Raw genomic sequence first — 25,845 nt, 5'->3', positions numbered from 1 at the left:
TTCTTTGTTCCTGTCTCTTAATATCTCAGCTAAGGCCATCTCCCCAGCAATCCTTTCTGTGAAGTTATTCTCTGATACTGCTCTATTGTGTTCCCACAGGTTCTTAAGTGGATTCTTTGATCCCTTACAGAGATGTTTCCATTTATGGACAGATGTCTAATTGTTGTTTTTATGGGGGAATGAAGGTTGGTATCTCCTACTCAGCAATCTCGCTAATTCACTCCCCCTCATTATCTTCTCAGGGGTTCCTTTCCCTGTCTTTTCAATCTGGGCAGAGTTCTCCACTCCACAGATCAACTCCAGTTGTTCTGAACATTAGCATCCAGGTATGGGTTTCTTTAGGTTTATCCCATTAAAATTCACTCAATTTCTTGAATCTGTAGATTTATGTCTTTCACCAAACTTAGGAAGTTTTCAGCACTGCACTTTTTCTCCTCTTCTACTGGGACTTTAATGACACATATGTTAGACCTTTGTTCTTGTTCCACAGGTTTCGTTCTTTTTTTTTTTTTTTGGTATCTTTTTTTTCTGAGTTCTGATTGGATAGTTTCAGGATTTTATTTTCCAGTTCTAAAATTTCCATTTGTGTCTTCTTTTATCTTTTATTTCTTTGTTAATACTTCCTATTTTACCTTTGTTTCAAGAATTTTTTGAGGGTGGGAGGTAAGGGTGGGTGGGGAGGGGGGAGTAGTTAGGGGAAATGGAGACAATGTACTTGAAGGACAACAAAAAAAGAAAGAGAGAATTTTTGTGATTGCTTGTTCAAGCATTTTTATAATAGTTACTTTAAAGTTGTTGTCAGATCATTCCAGCATCTATGCTATCTTGTCATCATGTGCTGGGTATCTTTTTCCATGCAAGTTGACATTTTTATGGTTCCTCATTTGACAAGTCATTTTGGATTGCACTGGTTGGACTGGATTAGGCCCAAATTTGCATAATTTTATGAGATTCTAAGTCTGTTTAAATCCTATGAGGAATGTTGTTATTTTTGCTTTAGCAGGCAATTGACCTGGTTAGGTTCAAGCTGCAAGTTGCAACCAGCCTTCTATGAGCTGTGGCTACAATGTCAGTTCAATTATCTGCATCTTTGACATACATGTGCAGTACCAGGGACCAGTTTGGAACCTAGGTGGGAGTCCATGTACCAACTCAGTTCTCAAAGTTTTATATATAATATTAATTAGGATCAGATCCATGCATGCCCAGGTAAAAACAACTTTATCAGGATGATTTTCTAAGCTCCTCTCTTCCTGTGACTTCCCTGGTACTTCCTGGTTCCCTGTGACTTCCCTTACTGACCTCTGGAGAGAAACCATGTACTTGTACAATTATGAGAAGCATGGCTAAATGGCAGGAGAACAGAAAGAGAGAAAAAGTAATGGGTTTTGGTTATGAACTCTTTGAGCTCCAGCTCCACACAATGGAAAAAAAAGGCTCTCCCTGCTCACATTTTTGTCTCCTGTTACCTGTTGATGCCCCTCAGAACTTTCTGTGGGCTGGGAGACAAGAGGAGAAAATGAAAAACAGGAAGGATCCCCCCCTTCTCTCTGAGCTTGAAAAGTTCCCTTTCCTGCTTTGTAAGCTGAAACCAGAGGGCGTCTTGTGGAGCTTCTCCGTCTGCACTGAGAGCTCACTCACAGTCATCACATTACCCTGAAGATCAAGAGCTACCAGAGGAAAAATACTAAGCTCATCAATAGCTCAATGGTACTTGGAATTCTGGTGTGCTTCCCCATTCTCTTGCTACTACTTATTTCCTGAGTACTCAAAGTCCTATGCCCTGCATTGATCAACTCAGGTGTATAGTTAGGTTCTAGGGAGAAAGGGGGTGAGAGTATATGTATACACCATCTAACCCAGAATGAGGACTCTCTGCCCAGTTATTTTTTATTATGTGCCAAATATTTGTTCACAAAATTGATTGTACAAGTAGTGCGGGGTCCAGCCTGGTGTCACCTTTATGTAAAGAGAACCTCTGTACCTCTGACCCAGTACGCAGCACTCTGAAATTGCCTTCACGAGGGTATCATGCTCTGAAATAGATCCTCTCCCTGTATGGCCTAGTTCCAGTGGTCTTTCCTTCTCCAACGCAGTACTCCAGCAAGGCCAGCCTCTGAGCCCCCTTTTCCATAGCCTGGCAAAATGCTCAAACATCAATGCTCAGCCTCTTGACCATCCTGCAGAAATGGAAAATTCCCCCAGAAAAACAGACCAATACTGGGCTCACATCCTGGATTTCCACCCTCTTCTGGATCCCCACCTGATAATTCTCCACAGTCTTCAGATTTCCCAGTATCTTCAAGCAGATGATCTTTATAATTCCTCCACCTGTTTAGTCATCCTCAGTGAACAATTAAACCGAAATAAAATGTGCCATCCTTGGAAGTGGCCACCTCCTTTTTCTTTTTTTATAAAGAAATTCGCTCTGAAAGGTTTCTTGAGGTCTGTGCATAGATGAAGGGCTACAGTGTAACTCCAGGTATGTCCTTTTAAGCACTAAACCATAATGAAAATTAGCTTTATTTTGTAAGGGTTTTTCCTACCCCAGTTAATTGGTTGGATCAAAAACATGAGCACATTCTTATTTTAAAACTTAGCCACTATAGAAATTAAAAGTTATTTAAGGGGGATGCAAGATGGAGATGGAGTAGGAGGATTTTTCTTGCACCTCCTCCCAGAACCAAAGTGGAAATAAAACTAAAGAGGGGAACAGACACCCAAAATAACCAACAAAAGACTACCTGAAGATGAGACTTTTAACCTTGAGACCATCAGGAAGGACAGGGAAGCAAATGGGGCTAGCTGTGTTCCAACAGGTGGCAGGCCAAGGTTACTGCATGGATGTGGGAGCTTCCCCCTGAGAGGAATGGCCTGGATCCCACACTGGGCTCCCAAGCACGGAGCGGCTCCAGAGCCAAGATTTACTATTCACATAGCATCCAGTGGTGAAGCGCCGCAGGGTATCTATATCTGCTGGGGAGTGACGTAACCCACTGAAGAGAAAGCCGCTATTTTTTTAAGGGGCCAAAGCACAGGTTTTCGTTCACAGCCACTCACCTTGGGCTCCAGCAAAGGGAAGGCAGTGTAAGTTGGAGTTGCCTGAACAGAGTCTGGAGTGGGAGGCATTGGGGAGAGATGTGAGAGAGTAGCTGCTGGGATCCCTATGCCAAAATATCCCCCAATACCACAGCTGCCATTTTTACTGAGAAGAGCAAGCTCCTCCTGGGGTAAAAAACAATTTCCCTACAATGTAGGATACCACCCTCTGAAATCCTGCTCACGCCATCCCTTGGCATCCTTCTTGCCTTACCCTGAACCTTTTTTTCCTTTCTTTTTTTCCCTACCCTGTATCATAACCCCTACTGAGGAGACAGCAACATAGGCAGACTCAGGGGGTGCCAGACACTGGCTTGAGGGTACAGGTATTCCATACACTTTCCCAGGAACCAGACTGGCACTTCCCCATCACAGGAGAACCAGAGAACCACCCTTCTGGTTTTCAGTAGACCCAAACTCTGAGCTCTCTGCCCTGCCAAGTTCAGAGAAACAATCTGGGACAGACTCAGACATGTAGCTCAGGGACACAGGAACACACCCGCCATCTTCCCTGAACTCTAAACAGCACCTTGCCCCCATGGGAGATCCAGAGGTCCTATCCTCCTGATTCTGCCAGAAGACCCCTCTGAAACAGTCACATCAGTGACTACAACTGACAGCAGATCAGCAAGCAGAGACAGGCAGAAGTGGATCCTGCGGTGCCTTCGGACATTTGCTGAGCCCACCCATGGGCCATGTGCTAATAAAAGCCTGCCTTGCAGCACAGCCTGGCCTATCTCTTGTTCAGCCAAGTCCAGAGAAGACAGTGACAAACAGTGAATCTCTTGTTGCTTCACACAGGCTGCCGAGGGCTAGACGTGGATAGAAACTGAGGCTTACATTGGCCTCAGAAAACATCTGAGCCATATCCAAAGGGAGAACCCAGAAGGCACGCACTAAACTCTCCTGAGACAAAACCATTTCTTTCTTGTTATTTTTCTTTTTCATAGCTATTATTTTTTTCTTCTATTTTTTCTTTTTTCTCTATTTTTTTATTTTACATCTATTTCACTCTTTCCCTTTCTTACTCTATAGTTTTCCCTCTTTTCTTTCCTTATTTTTTTATTCTTTCTCATTCTTTGTTTTTTTTAATGCTGTTTTCCTCTTTATATTCCTTTCTCTTATTGTTTCTCTTTCATCTCTCCAATCATAATCATTTTTCTTTCCTTTGGGTTTCTCATAGTCTTTTTCTTTCACTGTTTTCTTTCTTTTTCCTCTCACCTTTACTCTTTTGGTGTTGATTTTGCTGTTGTTGGGTTTTGTTTTAGAGGGGTTTTTTGCTTGTTTTTGTCATGTTTTTGTATTATTTCGTTTTGTCCTTTTGTTCTGTGAGCACCTGTACAACAGTATACAAGATGTGGTTGAGGTTGAACTTCTCATTCAGTCAACCAGAGCAGAAATACCACAACAAATGGGCCAATAACAATCAAGACCCAAATATAACAGGTGGCTTCACATAACCCACAAAATAGACATTCCTAGAGCATCCAGATCAGGAGATCCAAAAGATTGCACCACTGTATCCCACAGGACTCCTACCACGTAAGGGCACCCCACAAATCAGGGAGTCAAAGCAGATCTAATACATAGAAACAAAAAGAATCAGCTAAAATGGGGAGACAAAGAAACAACTCCCCAATGAAAAAGAAGAGGAATCCCCAGAAGAAGAGCTAAGTGAAATTGAGGCAAGCAATTTATCAGACATAAGAGTTCAAAGTAATGGTTATAAGGATGCTCAAGGAACTTAGTGAGAACTAAAAAACTTAGTGGGAACTATATCCAGTATGAAAAAGGATACAGAAACTACAAAAGAACTAGTTAGAAATGAATGCAGTATCTGAAATGAAAAACTAGAAGGAATTAAAAGCAGGCTAGATGAAGCAGAGGACAGAATCAGTGATTTGAAAGACAAAGTGGAAAAAAATACCCATTCAGAGCAACAAGAAGATGAAAGCTTAAACAGAACAAGGATAGTTTGAGGGAACTTTGGGATAACATGAAATTTAACAATAATATCTGCATCATAGGGATACCAGAAGGAGAAAGCGAGCAAGGGACAGAAAACCTTTTTGAGGAAATAATGACAGAAAATGTCCAGAACCTGGTGAGAAGGAAAAAGTCACACAACTTCAGGAAGCACAGAGTCCCAATCAAGATGAACTCTAAGAGACCCACACCAAGATACATAATAATTAAAATGGCAAAGTTCCAAGAAAAAGTGAGAATCTTAAAAGCACCAAGATGGAAACAGTTAGTTACATACAAAGGAGTTAACATAACCTTGTGAGCTGATTTCTCAACAGAAACACTACAGGCCAGAAGGGATTGCCATGAAGATTCAAAGGAATGAAAAGCAAGGCCCTGCAACCAAAACTACTCTATCCATTTAAATTTAAAACTGAAAGCAAATTAAGAGCTTCACACACATATGCACAAGGGCTACAGGAGTCCATTACAACCAACCAACACTGTAATAGATGTTAAAGAAAATGCTTTACGATGGAGAAGAAAGATAAAGAGATGAACATGGGTATAAAGGGGGAAAAATGACCAAGACTAAGTATCAATAATGACCTTAAATGTAAATGAATTAAACAATCCATGGATTAAATGCTGAATGGATAAGAAAACATGACCCATATATATTATGCGGTCTACAAGAGAACCATCTCAGAACAGAAGATTTACACAGGCTGAAAGTACAGGAATGGAACATTCCATGCAAATGCAGACAAAAGAAAAGCTGGAGTAGCAATACTTATAACTGACAAAGTAGACTTCAAAACAAAGGCTATAACAATATACTTGTTATATTGTTATATATGTTATATAACAATATATTGAAGGTCTCTACAATATACCAAAGAGATCAATCCAACAAGTAGATATAACCGTGGTAAACATATGTGCACCCAATATAGGAGCACCTAAATATATAAAGAAAATCTTGGTGCACATTAAGGAAGAGATCAACAACAATACAGTCACAGTAGAGGATTTTAAAACCCCACTATCACAAATGATCTTCGGACAAAAAAAAACAACAAAAAAAGCAATGTTAAAAAAAAAAAAACCACACATCAAATGGATTTAATAGATATTTACAGACCATTTCAACAAAAAGCAGAAGAATACACATTTTTCTCAAGTGCACATAGATCATTCTCAAAGACAGACCACATGTTAGGGCAAGAATTAAGTTTTAACAAATTCAAGAAAATTTGTATCATATCAAGTATTTACTCAGATTACATTGGCATGAAACCAGGTATCAACCACAAAAAAAAAAACCCTTAAAAATATTCAAACACCTGGAGGCTAAAGGGCATGTTATTAAACAATAAGTGGGGAACAGGTGAAATAAAGGAAGAAATCAAAAGGTAACTGGAAATTAATGAAAATGAACACAAAACAGTCCAAAACCTATGGGACATAACAAAAGCAGTCCTAAGAGGGAAGTTCACAGCATTACAGGTCTACCTCAAGAAGACAGAAAAATTTCAAATAAACAATGTAACAGTACACCTAAAAGAACTGGGAAAACAACAACAAACATTACCCAGAGTGAGTAGTAGGAAGGAAATTATCGAGATCAGAGGAGAAAAAAAATGACACAGAGACTGAAAAAAAACAAGTCAAAAGATCAATGAATCCAGGAGCTTGTTATTTGAAAAGATAAACTGATAAACCTTTAACCAGACTCATCAAGAAGAAAACAAAGAGGACCAAAATAAATTAAATCAGAAATGAAGTGGGAAATTAACAACTGACATCACAGAAATAACAAGGATTATAAGAAAATACTATGAACAACTACATGCCAAGAAAATGGACTGCCTGGGTGACATGGATAAATTTCTAGAAACATACACTCTTCCAAAAATGAATCAAGAAGAAACAGAAAACCTGAACAGACTGATAATAGCTAATGAAATTGAAGAAGTAATCAAAAATCTCAAAGCAAACAAAAGTCCTGTACCAGATAGCTTTACAGGCAAATTTTACCAATGATTCAAAGAAGAACTAACACCTGCCCTTCTCAAATTCTCAAGGTCACCATATCCCTGATGACCATGATGCTTAAATCCTCAACAAAATATCAGCAAACTAGATCCAGCAATACGTTGAAAAGATCATACTCTATGATCAAGTGGGATTTATCCTAGGGATTCAAGGTTGATAACAATATTTACAAATCAATAAATGTGGTAGAGCATATAAACAAAATGAAAGCTAAAAATCACAGGGCGTAATCAATAGATGCAGAAAAAGCATGTGGTAAAATCAAACACCCATTTAGGATAAAAACTCTCAGCAAAGTGGGAATAGAGGAATCATGCCTCAACACAATAAAGGCCATATATGAAAAACATACGGCCAGCATCACATTCAATGGGCCTAAATTACAAGCATTCCCCTTAAGATCAGGAACAAGAAAAGGATGTCCGCTTTTTCCACTCTTATTCAAAATAGTGCTGGAAGTCCTAGCCATAGCAATCACACAGGAAGAAATAAAAGGCATCCAAATTGGAAAAGAAGTAAAAATGTCATTATTTGCAGATGACATGATATCATACATAGACAACCCTAGAGATGTAACCAAGAAACTACTAGAACTGATAAGTGAATTCAGTTAAGTAGCAGGATACATATTTAATATCCAGAAATCAGATGCATTTTTACATGCCAAAAGGAACTATCTGAAAGGAAAATTAAGAAGACAACCCCATTCGCAATTGCTACAAAAAGAATAAAATACCTAGGAATAAACCTAACCAAGAATGTAAAAGCCCTGTACTTGGAAAATTATAAGACACTAAAGAAAGAAATTGAAGAAGATACAAGTAAGTGAAAGTGCATGCCATGTTCATGTATAGGAAGAATTATCATCATTAAAATGTCCATACTACCCAAAGCAATCTATAGATTCAGCTCAATTCCTATTAGGATACCAATGATGTATTTTACAGAACTGGAAAAAATGTTTCAAAAATTTATATGGAACCAAAAAAGTGATCTTGAGAAAGAACAAAGTTGGAGGAATCTTGCTACCTAGTATGACACTATACTATAAGACCACAGTAATCAAAACAGCGTGGTACTGGCATAAAAACAGACACATAGAACGATGGAATGGAATAGACAGCCCAGCAATCAACCCACATATTTATAGTCAATTAATATTTGACAGAGGAAGCAAGCACATACAGTGGGCTAGTTTATTCAATAAATGGTGTGGGGAAATTGGACATACTCATTCAGAAAAATGAAACTAGACCACCTTCCTATGCCACACAGAAGAATAAATTCAAAATGGATTAAAGACTTAAACATTAAACCCTAAAGCATAAAAACCCTAGGAGAAAACATAAGCAGTAAAATCTCAGACACTGCTCATATCAATAATTTTTCTGATATATCTCCTCAGGCAAGGGAACAAAAAATAAATAAACAAATGGGACTACATCAAACTAAAAAGTTTTTGCACAGCAAAGGAACCATCAACAAAATAAAAGGACAATTCACTGAATGAGAGAACATACTCACCAATACATCTGATTAGGGGTTAATATCCAAAATTTATAAAGAACTTAGTAAACTCAACACCAAAAAAACAAACAATCCAATTAAAAAATGGGCCAAGGACCTGAATAGACACTTCTCCAAAGAGGACATACATATGGCCAATGGCCTATGAAAAGATGTTCAACTTCACTAAGCATCAGAGAAATGCTAATTAAAACCTCACACCTGTCAAAATAGCTATCATCCATAAATAACAAACAACAAATGCTGGCAAGGATGTGGAGAAAGGGGAACCCTTTTGCACTGTTGGTAGGGATGCAGACTGGTACAGCCACTGTGGAAAACAATATGGAGTTTCCTCAAAAAAATTAAAAATGGAACCCGAAACACTCATTTGAAAAAATATATGCACCCCTATGTTCATTGCAGCATTATTTACAATAGTCAAAATTTGGAAGCAGCCCAAGTGTCCATCAGTAGATGAGTGGATAAAACAACTGTGGTACATTTACACAATATGATACTACTCAGCCATAAGAAAGAAGAAAATTTTACCCTTTGTGACAGCATGGATTGACCTGGAGAAAATCATGTTTAGTGAAATGAGCCATTCAGAGAAAGACAAATACCACATGATTTCACTCATATGTGGAACCTAATGAACAAAGTGACCTAACAAGCAGAATAGAGACAGACTCATAGATAAAGAGTAGGATGAGAGCTCTGGGGGTGGGGCAGTTTAGGCGGTGAAGGAAATGAGCTAAAAAGAAAAAGGACTCATGGACATGGACAACAGTGAGGTGACAGAGCGGGGCAGGGGTAAATGGAGGTGGGAGAGGGTATAAGGGGAAGAATGGTAACGGAAAAAAAGGCAATAAAAATGCATTTTAAACAAACATCAGACACTAACAGTATGGTGATTACCAGAAATGAAGGGGAAGGGGGAGGTAAAAGAAGGTAAAGGGCGGGTAGATGGTGACAGAAGGAGACTTGACTTGGGCTGGTGAACACACAGTATGATATACAGATGATGTATTATCGAACTGTACACTTGAAACCAATATAATTTCATTAACCAATGTCACCCCAATAAAGTCAATAAAATTTTTAAAAATACACATAAATAAATAACTTATAGACTGTTTATTTCTTGGATTTTTCCATCTAGTATATTTGGACCACAGTTGACTGCAAGTAACTCAAAACACAGAAAGTGAAAACAGGATAAGGAGGACTACTGTACCATAAAGTAAGGTCAAGTTATATAATCAGCAACGTTTCCCTGCCAGCATATAAGGAATCAAAGCTTAAATCTGTTTAAGTGATTATTTTCGACCCCTCAGGGGCCACAAAAATGAGGACTTAACTGACAGCCCCAAGGGCAAGCTTGCTGGCATCAGTCCACCCACATAAAAATCAATATCCCCGTCATTTTCCTTGGTGACAATTTCAAGTCAGAGTCTTAGCACTACAAGAGACTTTCCCATCTCATCCCAAAACAAGAAAAACAAGAAGGGCACCCCTGAAGGTGAGCCAAATCGAGGGGAGATGCAGGGAGTTAAGAGTTGCAAGATGACACTGGTAAGAAGTAGTAAGGTCAGAGGCCTTTCAGCACACACCTGTGCAGCCCATGTGCATCCCCTCCACAGCAAAGGCGACCAGCAGCCCCAAGCCTGGGTACTGCCTTGACTTGGCTCATTTGGTAGAAGACCTGGAGAGGAATACAGACCTGCAGGCTGCTCTGAGCTTTGGAATGACAGTGTAGGACCAGTCCGTTGCACTTAGCTAGGCACACAGCACAGACCAGTGAGCTGTGAGCATAAGTAAAGCCAGATGATGCAGGGAGATACAGGCGAGAGGTTTGCTGAGTTACCAGACAGGAGGGCTAGGGGTTCTTGTTGCTCCTACCTGGGCTGGCTTCTGGCTGCAGGGAGCCCAGAGGAAGTGGGGGCGAAGATTCGGGAGCCTCTGCAGCTGGATGTTCAGCCACTGGACAGATGATAAACCACCTCTTTCCAGTGTGCAGGACTAAAGGGCAGGACAAAAACAGCTGGTGAGAGCTAGAACATTTCTCCCAGCATCACCCACACCACTGGCACCAGACTTGCCATATGACACTTTGGGGGACTTGTCTCACACCAGTGAGGGCGTATGCAGCACACTCATGAGTTCCCTGCTGGCAGCCAGAGGTCCTAACAAGCACCCCCAACACAGGCTTAATTCCCAAGACACCCAAGGTACCATCATTAAAGGGTTAATGCCAGGTGGGGACGAGCAGGCAATGGCAAGTTTACGCCATGCTCAGTCAACACCTGGGACAGACAGGGCAGACATTTAGAGGCAGGGGGAAGATGAGGGTATTATATAGAAACTCCATCAGCCCTTCAGTGTGATGGCCTAACCCCTAACAACATGCTCAATGGGTCTCTTTATCAAATGCCTGCTGGAAGACAGAAGGGACAATGACAGAAAAGCCTCCCGTAAGGTAAGCCTGGTGGGGGTATGGCCCTGGAGGCAGACGTACCATTCTGCTGATACACCAGGGCGTTTGCTTGGGACTGGCGACTCTCCTGAGGGAGGTAAAGGGTCAGATATCAGCAGACTGCGTGGACCGAGAAATGGGAGCAAAGCATGGCCTCGGAACTTCCGAGGGCCTCGGAGCTCCGGTATTTCCAACTGAGCTGAGGGCACCCTGTGCCCAGCTACCTCACCCAATGCTGCATACCCTGCAGGCTCCTCCAGCCACCAGGCAACGTCCCAACATTGTGTCAGAGCCTGGAGCTGGGGCGTAGGCAGGCCCTGGCCCTCCCAAAACCCAGCATCCCAACTCACCTCTCCAGCACCCATGCTGCAGGTACTGAGAGGTGGTGGGCTTGCCCCAGGGTCAGAGCCACGGTCCACATCTGTGTCTTCACTGAGCATGTCCTCTGCTTTGTCCATGACATCCTTCATCTGCTCGATGAATGTCTCCCGTTCAGCCTGCAGGATGAAGTCATGCTCCACCTGCAATGCACACACAGCCCTGCTGGTGGGGACACACCACCGGTCTGCCAGGTCTTCACTGACTGATTTGCTTTATTTCTGCTCTGCACTAGACCCCAGTGGGGAGACATGGCCGGGGGCTGGGCCCTGCGCCCAGGGCTGCACGGCTCAGCAAGAGAAGTCATGCCTTGAGCAGAAGGCAGCCACCTGCAGAAGCCAGAGGACAGGGAAGGCTGATAATAAGCAGGGCAGGCAGCCGAGTGCCCCAAGGACATGGAGGAGACAGCCTTACCAACCCACGAGACATAGGGCTGTTGAGTCAGCCTGGAAGGACACCCACTTACCATGTAGGTGGCAATCTCGTCAGGTGCATCCCCATCCAGGTCAAACTTGAATGTCACCATCTTGTGGTTGTGCGTCTCCAGCTGGCACTCCACCATCTTGTCGCCTGTGTTGCATACCTAAGGGACACTAGGGCAGTGAGACCAGGTAGGAGACCGCACCCAGCCAACCCAACACCCGCCAGCCAACCACACCTGTCTCCTCACATTCAGGATGGTCAGCCGGGGCCGGCTGGCCTTCTCCTGGCGGGACCGCATGCGTGTGGATCTGCGGTGATGTTTCCGGGCAGGCTTGCCTTCCAGCTTCCCCCCACCAAATGTGCCTTCACAGCTGTCACTCAGTTCTCTTCCAGAAGTGACATCAGATCCTCCATAGCTGTGGGAAAAGAATGTTATGGGGTCCACAAAAACAACCTGCAATCTGGCCTCACTTGGGAAGCTTAGCTTTTCAGGAAAACAGCCAGAATATTTAGTATCTGGATGTGCTCAGCTGGAAAACCCAGAGGGCCTGAAGCCAGCCGTGACTAGGAAAGAAACCCCCAAACCTGTAGCACCTCCACCCCCTGTCCTGGGCAGTGTCTAGGTTGTGGGGGACGCATGGGTTTTCTGACCCAGGACCTTAGTCCTCTCAGCCTCCTGACCGGCTCATGGCAAACATCAAAATCAAGAAACAATCCTCTCCCATGTCTCAGTTTCCCCATCTGTGCAACAGCAACTGGAACATGCCCTCTCCAAGGGGTTGTTGCAAGATTTAAGGAGAGCTTGCAAAGCAGTAAGCTTGGTGTTAACATACACGAAGGGTGGGACACAGGGTCACTTCCTGTAACCAATTCCCTCCCAAACTCAACATGCCCCATGACTGGGCAACTACAGGTGCCCAGCAGGGAGGAACTGGGAGACCAGGGGCGTGGGTTGTACTCTGCCCTGGTCCCCAACCTTTAATCTGGAACACCCCTGGCATACAGACCGGTGCTAAGACCCAAAACACACCCTGGAGCATTGGACAACCAATTTCAGCAAGTGCTGACAAAGATCCCAGAGGAACTCCCTGAGACTCCACCAGGTCAGGCTGGGTACTGCTGATGTCATTAGAAGCCCTGACGCAAGAGGAGAAAGCAAGGCAGGATCCCTGTGACACAACGGCAGGTAGGCTAAGCTGGCCCATTGGGCAACGCTATCCCCATCCCAGCCGGGCCGTTTACCTCTCACAGCTCTGCAGGAGGCCAGACTGCTTGTCTTGTGAGGCCTGCTCCTGAAATACAACCATGGAAAGGAGGATGGGTCACGTTCGCTCCCCCACAGCACAGCCCAGCCCAGCCCACTGCCTGATCCTTCTGACTTTAGCAAGCAGACCACACAGGGCAGCTAGTGTGAGGGTTTTCATCTTGTGGAAGCCAAGCAGATTCCTAAAAGTTTGGGCCCTCCCTTTTCCAAACGTGCTAACCCACTTTGATCATCTCTACGAAGGCAGCATGCAGGCTCAGGATAGCTTGTCAAAGGTTTTCCCATTACCAAGGGAAAGCACCCTAAATCTAAGTATAAAAGATCACACCTTCCACCTGCATTTAAAGAAAATGTGATACCTACGGACAGTAGAGGAAGACAAGAAAGGCACCCAAGGCTGTCCCAAGGCCCACACTTCCACCTTCCCCACGTCTAGGGCTGAGACAAAGCCCAGGGGCCAGGTATCAAGGTACCATGCTGGAGGCCTAGCCCCAAGGGTAGGGCACACACCTCTGGAGCCAACTCCACAGCCAACTGGACAGCTGGGCAGAAGTTGGAGATCCCAGGCCCACTGGTCAGTGGCAGTTTACCAGATGGCAGCAGCGCAGAGGTCTGGACAGGCAAGCCCTGGGAAGCAGCCACCACTGTGGGAGCTAGGGAGCTGGGGAGCTGAGGCAGGAGCTCAGGGGTGGCAGGCGCCAGCACTTCTGGGAGAGGTGGGGAGAGGACGGCAGCAGGAGCAGGAACTGTGGGTACATGGGCAGTGGCATCCACTGCATATGAAGGTGGGTGGCCAAGCAGGATCTGTAAGCACAGAAGACAGGGATGCAAGTCGGAGTGCCATCACCATTCCTGAGGGGCCCTGGGCATCCTGGGGCACAGCAGGTGATTCCCTGTCCAGGCAGGTGGACACACCTGGGGTGTGGGTGTTGAAAGGTCCCTCTCTAATGCACCCACACCTGACACAAGCAAGCTCTAGCCTCAGAGAATGTTTTACACAGTCTTAGAAAAAAGAACAACAAAAAAGTATTCTTGAGTTGGCACTTACATAAAATCTAACCTAAAACCACACTTCACTTATGCACATCTAGCTGAGTCTGGCTGAGAAGCCCTAAGTGGACCAAACACTGCCCCAACCCCTGCTTCCTGAGGGAGGGGCCCTGGATCTCAGCCTTCCTTGGGGTAACCTAGGAGCTGGGCCCAACTCCCCACTGTTCCCTCTTTGAAAGCTCTTAGTGGAAATGCTAATAGGTGAAAGGGTGGAAGACTCCATCCTGCCCCAGTTTGGGAATGTGGTCAGAAACAGAATGACCCCTGCTGGGCCTGCTGGCACAAGACTGATCGGCCACGGGGAAGCCTGTAGGGTGGCTGGCCCAGCCCATCAACAAACCCTAGACCCACTTTCACCCAGGCAGTGGGAGGCCACTGGCCTCGAGGGTGACCCCTGAATGCACTATGCTAATGACCCAGTGCCAATAGTGCGCTAGGCCAGCTAGGTGCCTGTCCAGACCCTGACACCGCAGACCCCAAACCTCCAAATGGGCCTGTATTTCCTCAAATGGCCCTAACCCATGAGTGGACGTTACTCAGACGAGCTGTCCAGCTGCTTGCTCAGTCAGGGCACTGGACTGCTTTGCCGCCTCACACTCATGTCTACACAAATGTCATCCTATTAGTCAATAAAAACCATCCCTTCCTTCTCCAAGTACAAATCCCTCCCAGGACTCAAACAGCAAGAAGCATGTCCAGGATCATCTGCATTCACTCAGGACATAGAGTCTTAGTCCAGACTAGAGTAAGTGGCTATGAGCTGGGTTATCTGGCATCCTCCCAGGCTTTGGGATGAATCTTCCCGACAGAATCACAAGGGAATATCAGCCCCATCTTATAGGGAAAAGTCTAAGCATTAAAAGGAAAGAATGGTGCCCACAGGCAGAAAGCTATTCAGGTTTAGGGCCAGGTGGGAGGGCACCCAGGGGAGAACTTGCCCAGGTGAGAGGGTTCCCAAATAAGAGGATCACCCCAGGTAAGAGGGTGCTCAGGTGAGAAGGTGTCCAGGTGAGAGGTGTCCCACACCACTCCTCTCTTCAACACAAGGCCAGATAACAGCCCTGACACACTAAAACATGCTGGGGCTGCACCAGCATGTGGAACCACTGGGAGACTCGCCCACCAGCATGGTGGATCTTCCTGTGTCCCTTCGCTGTCACCTTGGTGAACTGCCTAAGGTCCCTTCCTGACTCTGGGACATCATCCTTGCCTACCACGACCATCTTGGAAACAGCAGCCATGTGCCCCAAGCCCTGCCCGGACCACAATTGACAGACAACCCCTCCCAGAACCCTGATTGCCCCGTTTCCCTGCTGACATGGGGGTTATCCACCTACCTCCTTTTGACAGGTGACAAGACGGGCAGTATGAGCCTCCCCAGCTCCCACAGATGGGCTGACACCGCTGCATGGAGGCTGCCAGGCCCCACCTAGGCGAGGGCAGGTGCCGCAACATCCGGCAAGGCTGGGAACCCCACCATGAGCTGATGCTACTAACCCTTGGGAAGGGCCCATGGTGGAACCTTTGGCTCCTGACACATGCTGGGAGTAGGAGGAGGCAGCAGACACCCCCACAGTGATGAGAAGCCAAGCCTGTGGGACAGCACTACCTGCACACCTGACCCTCCTCTGCCTATGCCCTCGAGCCAAGGTGCTGAGGAGGAGCACAAGCCCATGGACCATTCACATCTCTTGGTACTAAGGGGTCTCCCAGTGCCTGGAGAACAGGCCTTGCCCGGCAGGTGGATTACCTGGCTCCCCACCCTGGGGGCCGAAGCAGTCTGCTCAGGAAGGTGGGCGATGGTTGGCTGGTGGGGCTGCGACAGCATGGGGGGCGCTGGCTGCAGAGGGGTGGCCCTCACAGTCTGTGCCGTGTGGAGGGGAGAAGGGGGGATGTCACTGGGCACCATCTGTGGAAAGGCTGCCTGGTACACGGGCTGGGCCGGGAGCTGGGCCACGGCAGGATGGATGGACAGGGTAGCCGCTCCCTGTGGGGCCACAGCCAGCAGAGGGACGGCAGTGGTGGCAGCTGCCACATTTGGCACAAGGGTCTGGCACGGCATAGCCAGTGGGGCCCCGGCGGTATGGGGCAGCTTCACTGCCTGCAGAGGCAGGGCTGGCGACATGGGCAGGGGAGCAGCGGCACTGAGCGGGAGACTTGGCAAGATCACAGTAGGTGAGAAATATTGAGATGGGGGAGGCACGGCAGGCCCGCTCGCAGCCGGCAGGTCGGAGAGGGCTCCAGGGAGGCTGTCGATTGTGGTCAGAGGAGCAACCGGTGGGATGACAGGAAGTGGAGACATCTGAAAGAGACATACGCATGTCAACTCCCTGGAGCTCAGCCCCACTGGAGGCATGACTGCCTCGGACAAGAAGAGCAATAACCCCTGCAGCTTCTGCCTCAGACACTTCTATGGAGCTGCTGCCAAGGGAACCCAAAGGTAAACCCAATTTAAATGAAACCAAGTGTATGACACATTCAACCAGAGGAGGAAAGGCAGAAGGGTGCGGGAACAAACTGGGGAGTCCCCTTAGGCACCACCACGGAAGTTCCCAGGATGGGAGGAGCAGCTCAGATCTGAGGGGTCACAGTAGTGACCACCAGCTTCAGTTTCCTTCCAAAAAGACTAGGACGATCAGAGCCACCACACAGGCCCCAAACATCTGAAATTACTTTGCCCAATTTTCCCCAATCTGCATAAATTCACAAAGACCAAATTATTTATCGGGTTCTCTTGGGGAAAGCACACCTCTGAGTCCCCACAGTGGTTGTGCCACAAGGACTGGGGGAGAATGGCATCTCTACACAGTGGAAGGTCCCAAACCTTCCACATCTAGTCAAAGACATCTGATATCTAATCTCACAGAGTCTGCGTTTTAAAAACTTCAGCAGATTCTTCTGTGTCAGTTCTCTCTCGAAAACAGTGATTTGCAATGGGTGTGCTGCAAGAATTTTTAAAACAAGCAATACCCAATTATTTAGTCAGGGACACTGACCTCTTTTCCTTTACATTGTCAAATTAAAAAAAAAAAAAAGCCAATACAATAGCCACCTGGTATAAATGAATTAAAATTATACTACATTTTTGTCAAATCGGCAAAAAAAAATATCTTTCAGTGTGCTACAGAATTTTAGTAATTAGTTTATATATGCCACGAGATAAAAAGGGTTGAAAACTGTTGTTCTGAAATAAAGCCTTTTACCCTGGCTGGTGTGGCTCAGTTTTGGGGGGTATCATCCCATGTACCAAAAGGTTGCAGGTTCAATTCCCAGTTAGGGAGCCTATGAGAGGCAACCAGTCAATGTCTTTCTCTCTCTCTCTCAAACTCCCTCCACCCCTACCCTCTCTCTTTCTAAAAGCAATGAAAAAAAATGTCCTCAGGAGAGGATTTTTAAAAAATTAAAGCCTTTTTAGTGGCAGGCACAAAAGCATCACATAATCAATGACTTTGTGTAATTTCAAGGCAGTGAAAATGTGCAGATCAATTTTTGTGTATTTGAAAAGCACCTAAATGCCATGACCACAACAAGCAAGGTGGTGGTTTAACCACACAGTGAAAGCAATTCTAACATGACATGATAAGGATGAGGTCAGGTGACAGGTGACAGCAGACAGGTAAGAACCTTCTGGGTAGTGGGGTAAACCTCACAGACACTCATACCTTCCACATAAAGTGGCACTTATCATCACAGGCCTGTGACACACCATGAGGTGATAGCTGTCTCCATGACCATCAATGACATTAGCCTGGGGGATGGTATCCAAGCACCAACCACGTGCTATCAAGTGTCACTGGTCATGTGATACTCCCCCACCCCTGTTTCTAAGAGCCATGTCAGTATGGCCCCGAATGGCTCAAAGGATAGGCTGTGACCATAGCTGTGTACTCACAGCTCTTTCCTGGCTTCTCCCCATCCTAGATGCACCTGATACAGATACAGAGGGTAGGCAGGCACCAAAGACCCACTGAGGGAGGAAGGTGGAGCACCAGAAGGGTGAGGTACCTGTGGAGGGACTTGAGTGAGTGGCTGCAGGGGCACTGGTGGCATCTGGAGGGGCTTCAGCTGAGCCGGGCCCACCTGGGAGGTCGGAGCCAGGTACGGAGGCAGATGAGGGGGCACCGACTGGAGAGGACCCACAGGCTTTGGGCCCAGGACCTGTGGCAGAGGTGCTGGCTGGGCCAGCGTAGGTGGCTGGAGGGAGAAGGAGCTTCTCTTAGACCAGCATCCTGCTGAGAGGTGCCCCAGGTGCTTAGACATGACAGAGAAAATCAGCAAACGTGTGTGCACACACAGGCATATACATGCACATATGCACACATACCCACCCCCCCACACACGTACACACAATCACATGCATGTGCACACATGCACACCCAGCAGGGAGCCCAGGACATGCATATCTGTAAGAACTGCTATGTGTGAATAAGGCCCCTCCAAGTGATGTGGGTCATGAATTCTGCAGACACAAGAGACCCACCCACACTCCCTTCTGTACCCAGGACCCAGGTCAGCCAAGACTGACTGTCAGGGGAGGCCGAGGTGCCAGCGGTGGTCATAAGGAGGAGGGCCCGCACTCACCTGGTGGCCTGAGGGCATGGGCTGGCCTGAGCCAGTTGGCACAGGGGCAAAGCTCATGGCTGGCTCCGGGAAATGCTGCGGTGGGAGCGGAGCAAGAGTGGGGAGCGGGACAGAGCCCACTGACAGGCCGGTCTGCGGAGAGCGTCAGGTGCCACACTCAGTGGCTGCCCTGAGGACCCCCAACCCAGCCACGAGCTTGACAGCCACAGGGACCCATCTCTTGCTCCCTGTGCCCATCGTCCTTCCAGAAACGGGTTTCCTAGGAACATGACTTGCAGAAGCAAGGTGTGGTGGCCCCTACACCAAGAATGGCCACAGCCCTAACCAAGTAACATTCTGGAACATTTGCACCACAGAATATTATGCAACCATAAGAAAAGACCATTTTAAGGGCTTTGCAAAATCGTGGAGAAACGCTTGTTATGACACCAGCAGGGCGAAGATACAAATGCATATTCTTCTTGTCTACAGAACTGTATAACATGTATACATATATGTATCTGTTCACAAAAATACAGAAACGTGGAAAGAAACAGCAGGACTGCACCAGACAGAGGGGCATTCTGCAGTGCTAGGGTCTCCAGTGACTTGGTCAGAGAAATGGGGCTACAGTGCAGATAAAGTATGGCACAGAGTCAGAATCTGAGCACTAGGTGTTTGATCCTATTCAGAACTGCTGCTAATTTATTCTTTTTTTTAGGTGTAGTAATGGTATAGGGTTTTGTTTTCAAAACCCAGAGATACAAACTGCAATATTTATGGGCAAAATGTCTGTCTAGGATTTACTTCAAAATAATGGGGAAGTGAGGAGCAGGTTGGGAGATGGGGGAAACAGGCTTCAACACAGAGATGACTGAGGTAAGGGCCTGGCTCTCCACAATGACAGGGAAAGTTCTCTCACTGGACGTTTTCCGGATGAATCAGGTGACAATAGTTCATCACCTGAAAACTGCTATTGGCCGTTTCCATCTTTCACAGTAAAAACATTATGAAAAGCAACACAGGTGGCACAAAACCTGTCTGTGCTTTTACCAGAAGCAAGGTGAGGTATGAATGGCCAAGTACACTGCTTCTCCAGCCACAGCCCTGGCCCAGCAAGACTCAGGCACAGGAGGCCCCAGAAGAGTGGCTCTGCTCCCAATCCCCCCACCCTGTTCTTCTCCTTCACTGGGTTCTGGGGGTCCATCACAACAACAACCCTCCCCAGGAGACCCGGGTGCACCCTGGGGACTCCCTGCAGTCCCCACCCTTGTGTCCAAGCTATTTTTGCACAAACAGGCAAGAAATGGGAGAAAGCGCTCTGTCCACATCTTGGGGTACGTCTTAACTGGCCAGCCTTTGACCTCCCTGTGCTTGGCCTTCCCAGTCAGCAAGTAGAAGTTGGGTCAGGCAGAGGGCTGCCAGAGAGGTGGCCCAAGAGCCCACTGTGGGTCAGGGGTTCCCTGACCCTGCGTCTGGAAAGGCTGAAGACCTGCTCAGCTCCAGCATGAGCAAACCCAAAGCCAAGAAACAGAGCTCTGAGCAAGAAGGAGCCTTTTCCTAAAGGAGCTGCTCCTTGCCACTTACAACTACTTCACTTCATTTTATGAAACGAGAAAAACTGCAAATGCTAACTGCCAATGAGTCCTGGACTCTGATCAGCAAAGGCAAACGCTTCCACTGCTTTTCCAAAAGGACTCTCTGAACCAGAGAAGACAATGGGAGGGAAGACAGATGGGTAGCCAAAAAGGCTGCAGTACCCAGAAAGTGGCCACAGGCAAGGAGTATGTGGGCAAAAGCTTGAATGAGGGCCCGAGGAACCAGAGCATCAGGCAGGAGCAGCTCCCATAGAAAAGGGCATCTGGCCCTGACCCACTCCTAGGCCTAGGAGGTCTAAATCTCTCTCTCTGGACCCCACTCCACCACCTGCCTCAAGGGCAACCTCTCTGATGGCTAAGGACTGCAAAGCAAGCATTTGCTTTTTTGGCATTACGAATAAATCAAAATTGAAAATTAAATGCCAAATGTGACCTCCCACCTAGCAATTTCCATTTCATCTATCAGGCTTACAAATCAATCCATAGGCATAAGCATGAGGCCCTTTCAATCCTGCTTCTTAAACATCACTGAAAACGTTTCTCATGACTCAGCCCCTTCCACACCTCTTAACTTTTAACGGCTGCATAATACCCAGTAGAGAGGTGCTACCCCATCAGTGAAGGTGGAGAGAAAAAATCAAAGTTTTCATTACTATAAATGATGCCTTTCTGTCACTTTTGCACCAGTCTGAGGATGGGACCCTGTCAGCTTATCACAACTTTGCAAGCACTAGGTGTCTCTGGGCTCTGTTTTTTGTATTTTCTCACCAGGCAGGTCTCTCAGGGTAGGTCACAGGCTGCTCCAGCTAACGACAAGGATGGACCTCCAGTGGACCTGCTTTTGCATGGCTGGGAACTGACCACAAGCCAGCACAACCTAGATGGCCCCTCACAGATTCCAGGCCGTGTGGATGGGGGTCTCTGACTCACCGTGGCCAGCTGCTGGTAGGCCCCCAGCGAGGGCAGGCTGTGCGGCAGGACAGGCCCTTCGCTCATGCTTACGGGGGGACTGCACACACTCTGGGCGGTGAGTGGTGCTGCATCTGCCAGTGAGCCCAACACCACACTCTGCTGGCTGCTCTGCGAGTCCGAGTACACGGTGGAACCCTGGCCGCTGTCGAACGTGCTGTCCGCTGGGGAGGACAAAGGCACGGCTCAGAGTGGGGACCCCAAACATCACCCCCATGGCATTCCACACAAGGCTCAGGGAACGCAAATGTGGGCTCACACATGAACGCTCAGCTCATCAATATGTTGTCTTCTGTAAAACAAAGACTTGGTTGTATTTCCAGATCATGTAAGTAATAAATGTGCATCATTTTACACAATCGCCTACAGAGTGGTACTGGGGCTAACAGCACCATCCAGAGATGACCCTGGCAGCCCATCACACTGCCTGACACATGTGGAGGGTGCTGTGGTCCACCACAGATCTCAAGGGGTCACCTCACACAGTCCTCATAGGCATAACAGCTGTGTCCACCATGGCTTAGACAGGGACCTCACACAGCACGAAACTGAGACTCGTTCATCTTTTCAAAGGTACAAGGGGTCTTGGGAGTCTGTAATGTTCAAGTTAGGAAAAGTTCCAATCAATTATCACTTGCGTGTTATGATGGGGGGAGGGGGTCTCAAGACCCTGACCACCTTTGCTTACAGTGGCAAAGGGTCTGAAGCAGGAGATCTGGGTCCAAAAAACATCCCCTCAAGTCATGGGTCAGGTCTAACTCGGCTGGAAAATGGGGCTAACAAGGCTCCCACTCCACAGAGAAGCCATGAGAGGAGACCTGGACGCTCCACAGCCTCACCTGCAGTCAGCCCAGCACTGCCAGTGAAACTGCCAGTGGATGGAGCCACCCACACCTAGGTGGGAAGGGGGTCTGAGGAGGGAGCAGAGAGGACCCACATGGCCCACAGGCTCTTCTGACTAAATGCACCAAGGAGAACAGGTCACCTGTGTGGTTGTGTCAGCAAAAAGTGCAAAACAAAAACCTATTTAAAATGGCACTTCTGGTTTATTGCTTCCAGGTTCCAAAAGCTACACAAACAATACAATTTGCCACCTTTGAACACCAAGCTATTTCTACAGGGGGCCATCTTTCAGATTGTCAACACTGTGTCCACTTAAACAAATAAAGTAAAAAGGAAACCTTGTCAGCTTTGTATAAAAATAATTTTTCCCCAGGGCTGATGAGAACTTACTTTAACCTAAGAGACATAAAAATGCTGAGGTTTGATTATGCAAAACCAATCAAACAAGTAGCTCTGATTTTTAATGAGGTGTCTGGTAGTCATTTCTACTTACACAGAAAAAGGAGAAGGAGAAGCAGAGTCTGTTACCAGAAAGAGACAGAGACAAAGAAAGACACAGAGACAGAGAAAGACTGAGTGCACGAGAGACAGAGAAGAAAAAGAGAGAGACAGAGACAGAGAGTTGCACAACAGAATGTGAGGAGTCCTGATAAATTTCACATAAAACAACTCAAGCCATATTGTGTAACTTTTAAATTTTTTTAAAGTGGACGTATTTACTATTTGTATAATTAAAAATTAAATTTTAAAAATAGTTCTTAAACCTCTCAACAAATTGCATTCTCACAGTCACTGGGTGCTGGGCCAAACCCTCTCATTGAGCTTGGTCTGGACTGTGGTGGGCAACTAACAGAACACGTAACAAAGACGCATAAAATATGTTTGCTGTACCCTACCAGTGTGCTTACCCATTGTGTTACCTATGATCAGGTCCTTTCTCTGGTGACATGTGTGCTGCCTGGTGTCCCTATCACTTCACCTTTATGAAGCACAGCATGCTCCAGCCATCCACAGGCACTGTCGCCAGACGGACGACTGTGCAGAGGCTTTCTATTCTGACCTAGAGCAAAGTGCTGAGAGTGTGCAGGGTGCTGTGGGTTAAGAAACAGAGGGAGACGCAGGAGTGTGTGAGAGGGGGTGTATATATGCATGCATGTGAATAATTACATGTGTAGGTTATCTCTGAAAGTTAATTAAGGCACAGGTAACACCAGTGGTCTCCCAGGAAGGAAATTAACTGGCTTTTGCTTTGGATTTTTTGAATTGTATATGAATATATTGCCTACTTTAAAGAAATTACAATAAATGGGTAAAAACGTTTTATCTCTCAACATTTACTTCTCATGGCAGAGAAGCATGGCTGGTGCATAAAGCACACAGAATCCTCTGAATTGGACAGGAAAGAGTCTGTTTGCACACAGAATGACCACCCTGAAGTGAACTCATCGTTGAACCCATTGTGTCTATACAGTGGGTCAAACCTGGCATCTTACCACAGTGGAGTGGATTTTAGGTCCCAAACTGTGTCTTTTCAAAGTGCAATGAAAGGGAATTTCTTCATTCCTATCCTACAAATTGTTCAACCAATTTGTAAAACAAATTGTAAAACAATTACAGTTTTAAAGTGTATAATGCTTTTTCCTACAAAAAGTTTATGCTCTTCAATAAATTTTTTTGGTTTATCATAAACTGGAACATGATGATATAGCAGTTTTGTTCTCCGAAACAAGCATGAGTAGGTTGGAAAGAAGTAAACAGTAAGCAAACTGTCTCAAAGAGATGGCCAGTCACTGGTTTTAGTTTAAATAGCCTACTTTGAAAAATATTTAGCTCTTTTAATGGTAGGATGTGCCTATTAAATAAATCAAACAGACTATTTTAGTCTTTCCACTTGAACAACCTGAAACAGTCCCCTGGGCAGGCTGAATGGCTCTGAAACTCTCTGTGCCTTTTCAGAGACAGAAAAGGCTACAGCCTCCACACACAGCTCACAGCTGCATTTTCAGGACACCGAGGGCGAACGCAGGACACATTTCTGTCTAGACTCTTCCACTGGTCTGAGATGAAGCCAGGTATAGTGATGTCACTACCCACCAGTAACCTCCCTGAGAAAAAAACAAAGGGTCTAGGTTTGACACTAGGAGAGATAATCTTGGGGATGGAAACTCCTGAAGACAAAGGTCACAGCAGCATGACTACTCAAACTTGAGTCACTGGCAGCCCCCAAGGGCGACAGTGTTCTGACACAGATGCCCCCACCAGGCACTGAGTCCAGGGGGAGAAAGAGCCCCCAGGTGCCCCATGTTGCTGGGACTGGTATCCTCCACATGGGGTAAGTAGCCAATTGAGCTGCTCTAGTTCTTCTTGGCTTTGGGCACTGGAGGTCTGGGTCTGCCTGCACATTTGTCCCCACCTGTCCTGAGAAGCTGGCCTTCAGCAAGCCTTAGACCTCTCTGGTCACAAATTTCTGTGCAACATCAGGGATGCTCCCAATGCCCTCCCTGGAAGAACACTCGCCTGCACCCATCCTCCACACCCACAGAGTGAACTGGCGGACATGTGGGGAGAGCAGCACTCACAGGCCAGAGAGGTGGCGCTAGCCGGCAGCGCAGTGGGGAGGAGGTGCTGGTCGGCCTCGGGCTCCTCGGGCTCCAGCGGCCCAGTCTGGGTGTGGTAGGTCACCTGGACCTGCAGGGGCACATGCAGGCCCCTGGCCTTGTCGGGGCTTCCTGGGTCCTGGTGTTCCTGGGGCTGCAGCACTGGCCAGATCCTCTCCCGACGCCACTGGATCAATGCCACGCGGTCACGGATGGACTTGGCCACAATCTTCATATCGCTCTCATGGAAGAAACCTGACTCAATCTACAAAGGAAGTCACCCGTCATTATTGGGACCATCCCTGCCCAGACATCCCACTGCTGGGCCTGTCCTGCTACCTGCCCTGCCACCCCCCAGTTATGGAGTCTTTGCCCAAAGTTCCCTCCTCAGGGCCCCTTCCCCCCTTCTTTCAAGGATGCTTCTGTCATCCCATAAGGACATAAACTCTAGCCATCATCAACTGTAAATCCATGGGGAGAGTGACCATCTGAACCACTAACATGGCCTGGATGAATGAAGGGAACGGGGGGACCCTGATCTGCCTCCCACTCTGGAACAGCCCACCATCTGAGCCCTGAGGCTTCCTCGAGCCCAACACCTGGGCTGCCCAAGGGCGGGAACATGGTCCTGGCTGAATATACGTGCTTGGGGATGGGTACAAGGATCTGAGACCAGTGCAGTTCTCTGCATTCTCTGAGAAGTCAAGGAGGCCGGGGACAGAGGCACATTCCATAGCTTAAGGCCAGGAAAGTGTGCACCATGCCTAGCAACATTATGAACCCGATTTACCCAACAGAGTTGGAAAGCATTTGTAAAGAAGCCGCCCCTCCCCAGGAAACATCACGCCTCTCTCCAAGGAGATTCATGACCAAACCACGAAAGAGGGGAAGCCAGGCTCTTCGGCATCAGTATGGGATTCCCATGTGGAAGGGAGAAAACCAGAGAACCAAGCTTGTAATGCTGGTCAGGGACTGTGTGAACTCACAGTTTTCAACGTACAACAGAAAACACACAAATGTCAACAGGAACATGTGTGTACATGACCAACAGGACAT

General features: G+C 46.8%; 1 protein-coding gene across 7 annotated transcripts in view; it reads right to left on the bottom strand.

The window, feature by feature from the left end:
• The window catches only part of WNK2 (WNK lysine deficient protein kinase 2), a 126,849-nt gene that overhangs the window by 55,750 nt on the left and 45,254 nt on the right, over positions 1–25,845 (bottom strand). For 4 of the 7 annotated variants that reach the window (XM_054588023.1, XM_054588027.1, XM_054588028.1 and 1 more), the window contains exons 8-19: positions 24,772–25,054; positions 21,311–21,513; positions 18,804–18,935; positions 18,228–18,416; positions 15,973–16,524; positions 13,683–13,976; positions 13,151–13,200; positions 12,144–12,324; positions 11,952–12,068; positions 11,458–11,628; positions 11,150–11,195; positions 10,534–10,653 (exon numbers count right to left, since the gene is read on the bottom strand). In XM_054588023.1, coding sequence (XP_054443998.1) covers positions 10,534–10,653; positions 11,150–11,195; positions 11,458–11,628; positions 11,952–12,068; positions 12,144–12,324; positions 13,151–13,200; positions 13,683–13,976; positions 15,973–16,524; positions 18,228–18,416; positions 18,804–18,935; positions 21,311–21,513; positions 24,772–25,054 — 2,338 coding nt within the window. The remainder of the gene's footprint in view (positions 1–10,533; positions 10,654–11,149; positions 11,196–11,457; positions 11,629–11,951; positions 12,069–12,143; positions 12,325–13,150; positions 13,201–13,682; positions 13,977–15,972; positions 16,525–18,227; positions 18,417–18,803; positions 18,936–21,310; positions 21,514–24,771; positions 25,055–25,845) is intronic. The other 3 variants (XM_054588025.1, XM_054588029.1, XM_054588026.1) reach the window with 2 other exon arrangements.

Source organism: Pteronotus mesoamericanus, unplaced genomic scaffold (genome assembly GCF_021234165.1).
Source record: "Pteronotus mesoamericanus isolate MK-2021 breed Mesoamerican mustached bat unplaced genomic scaffold, CSHL_Meso_final scaffold_125, whole genome shotgun sequence".
Taxonomy (NCBI): Eukaryota; Metazoa; Chordata; class Mammalia; order Chiroptera; family Mormoopidae; genus Pteronotus; species Pteronotus mesoamericanus.
This window is presented reverse-complemented; position numbering and strand designations above follow the sequence as displayed.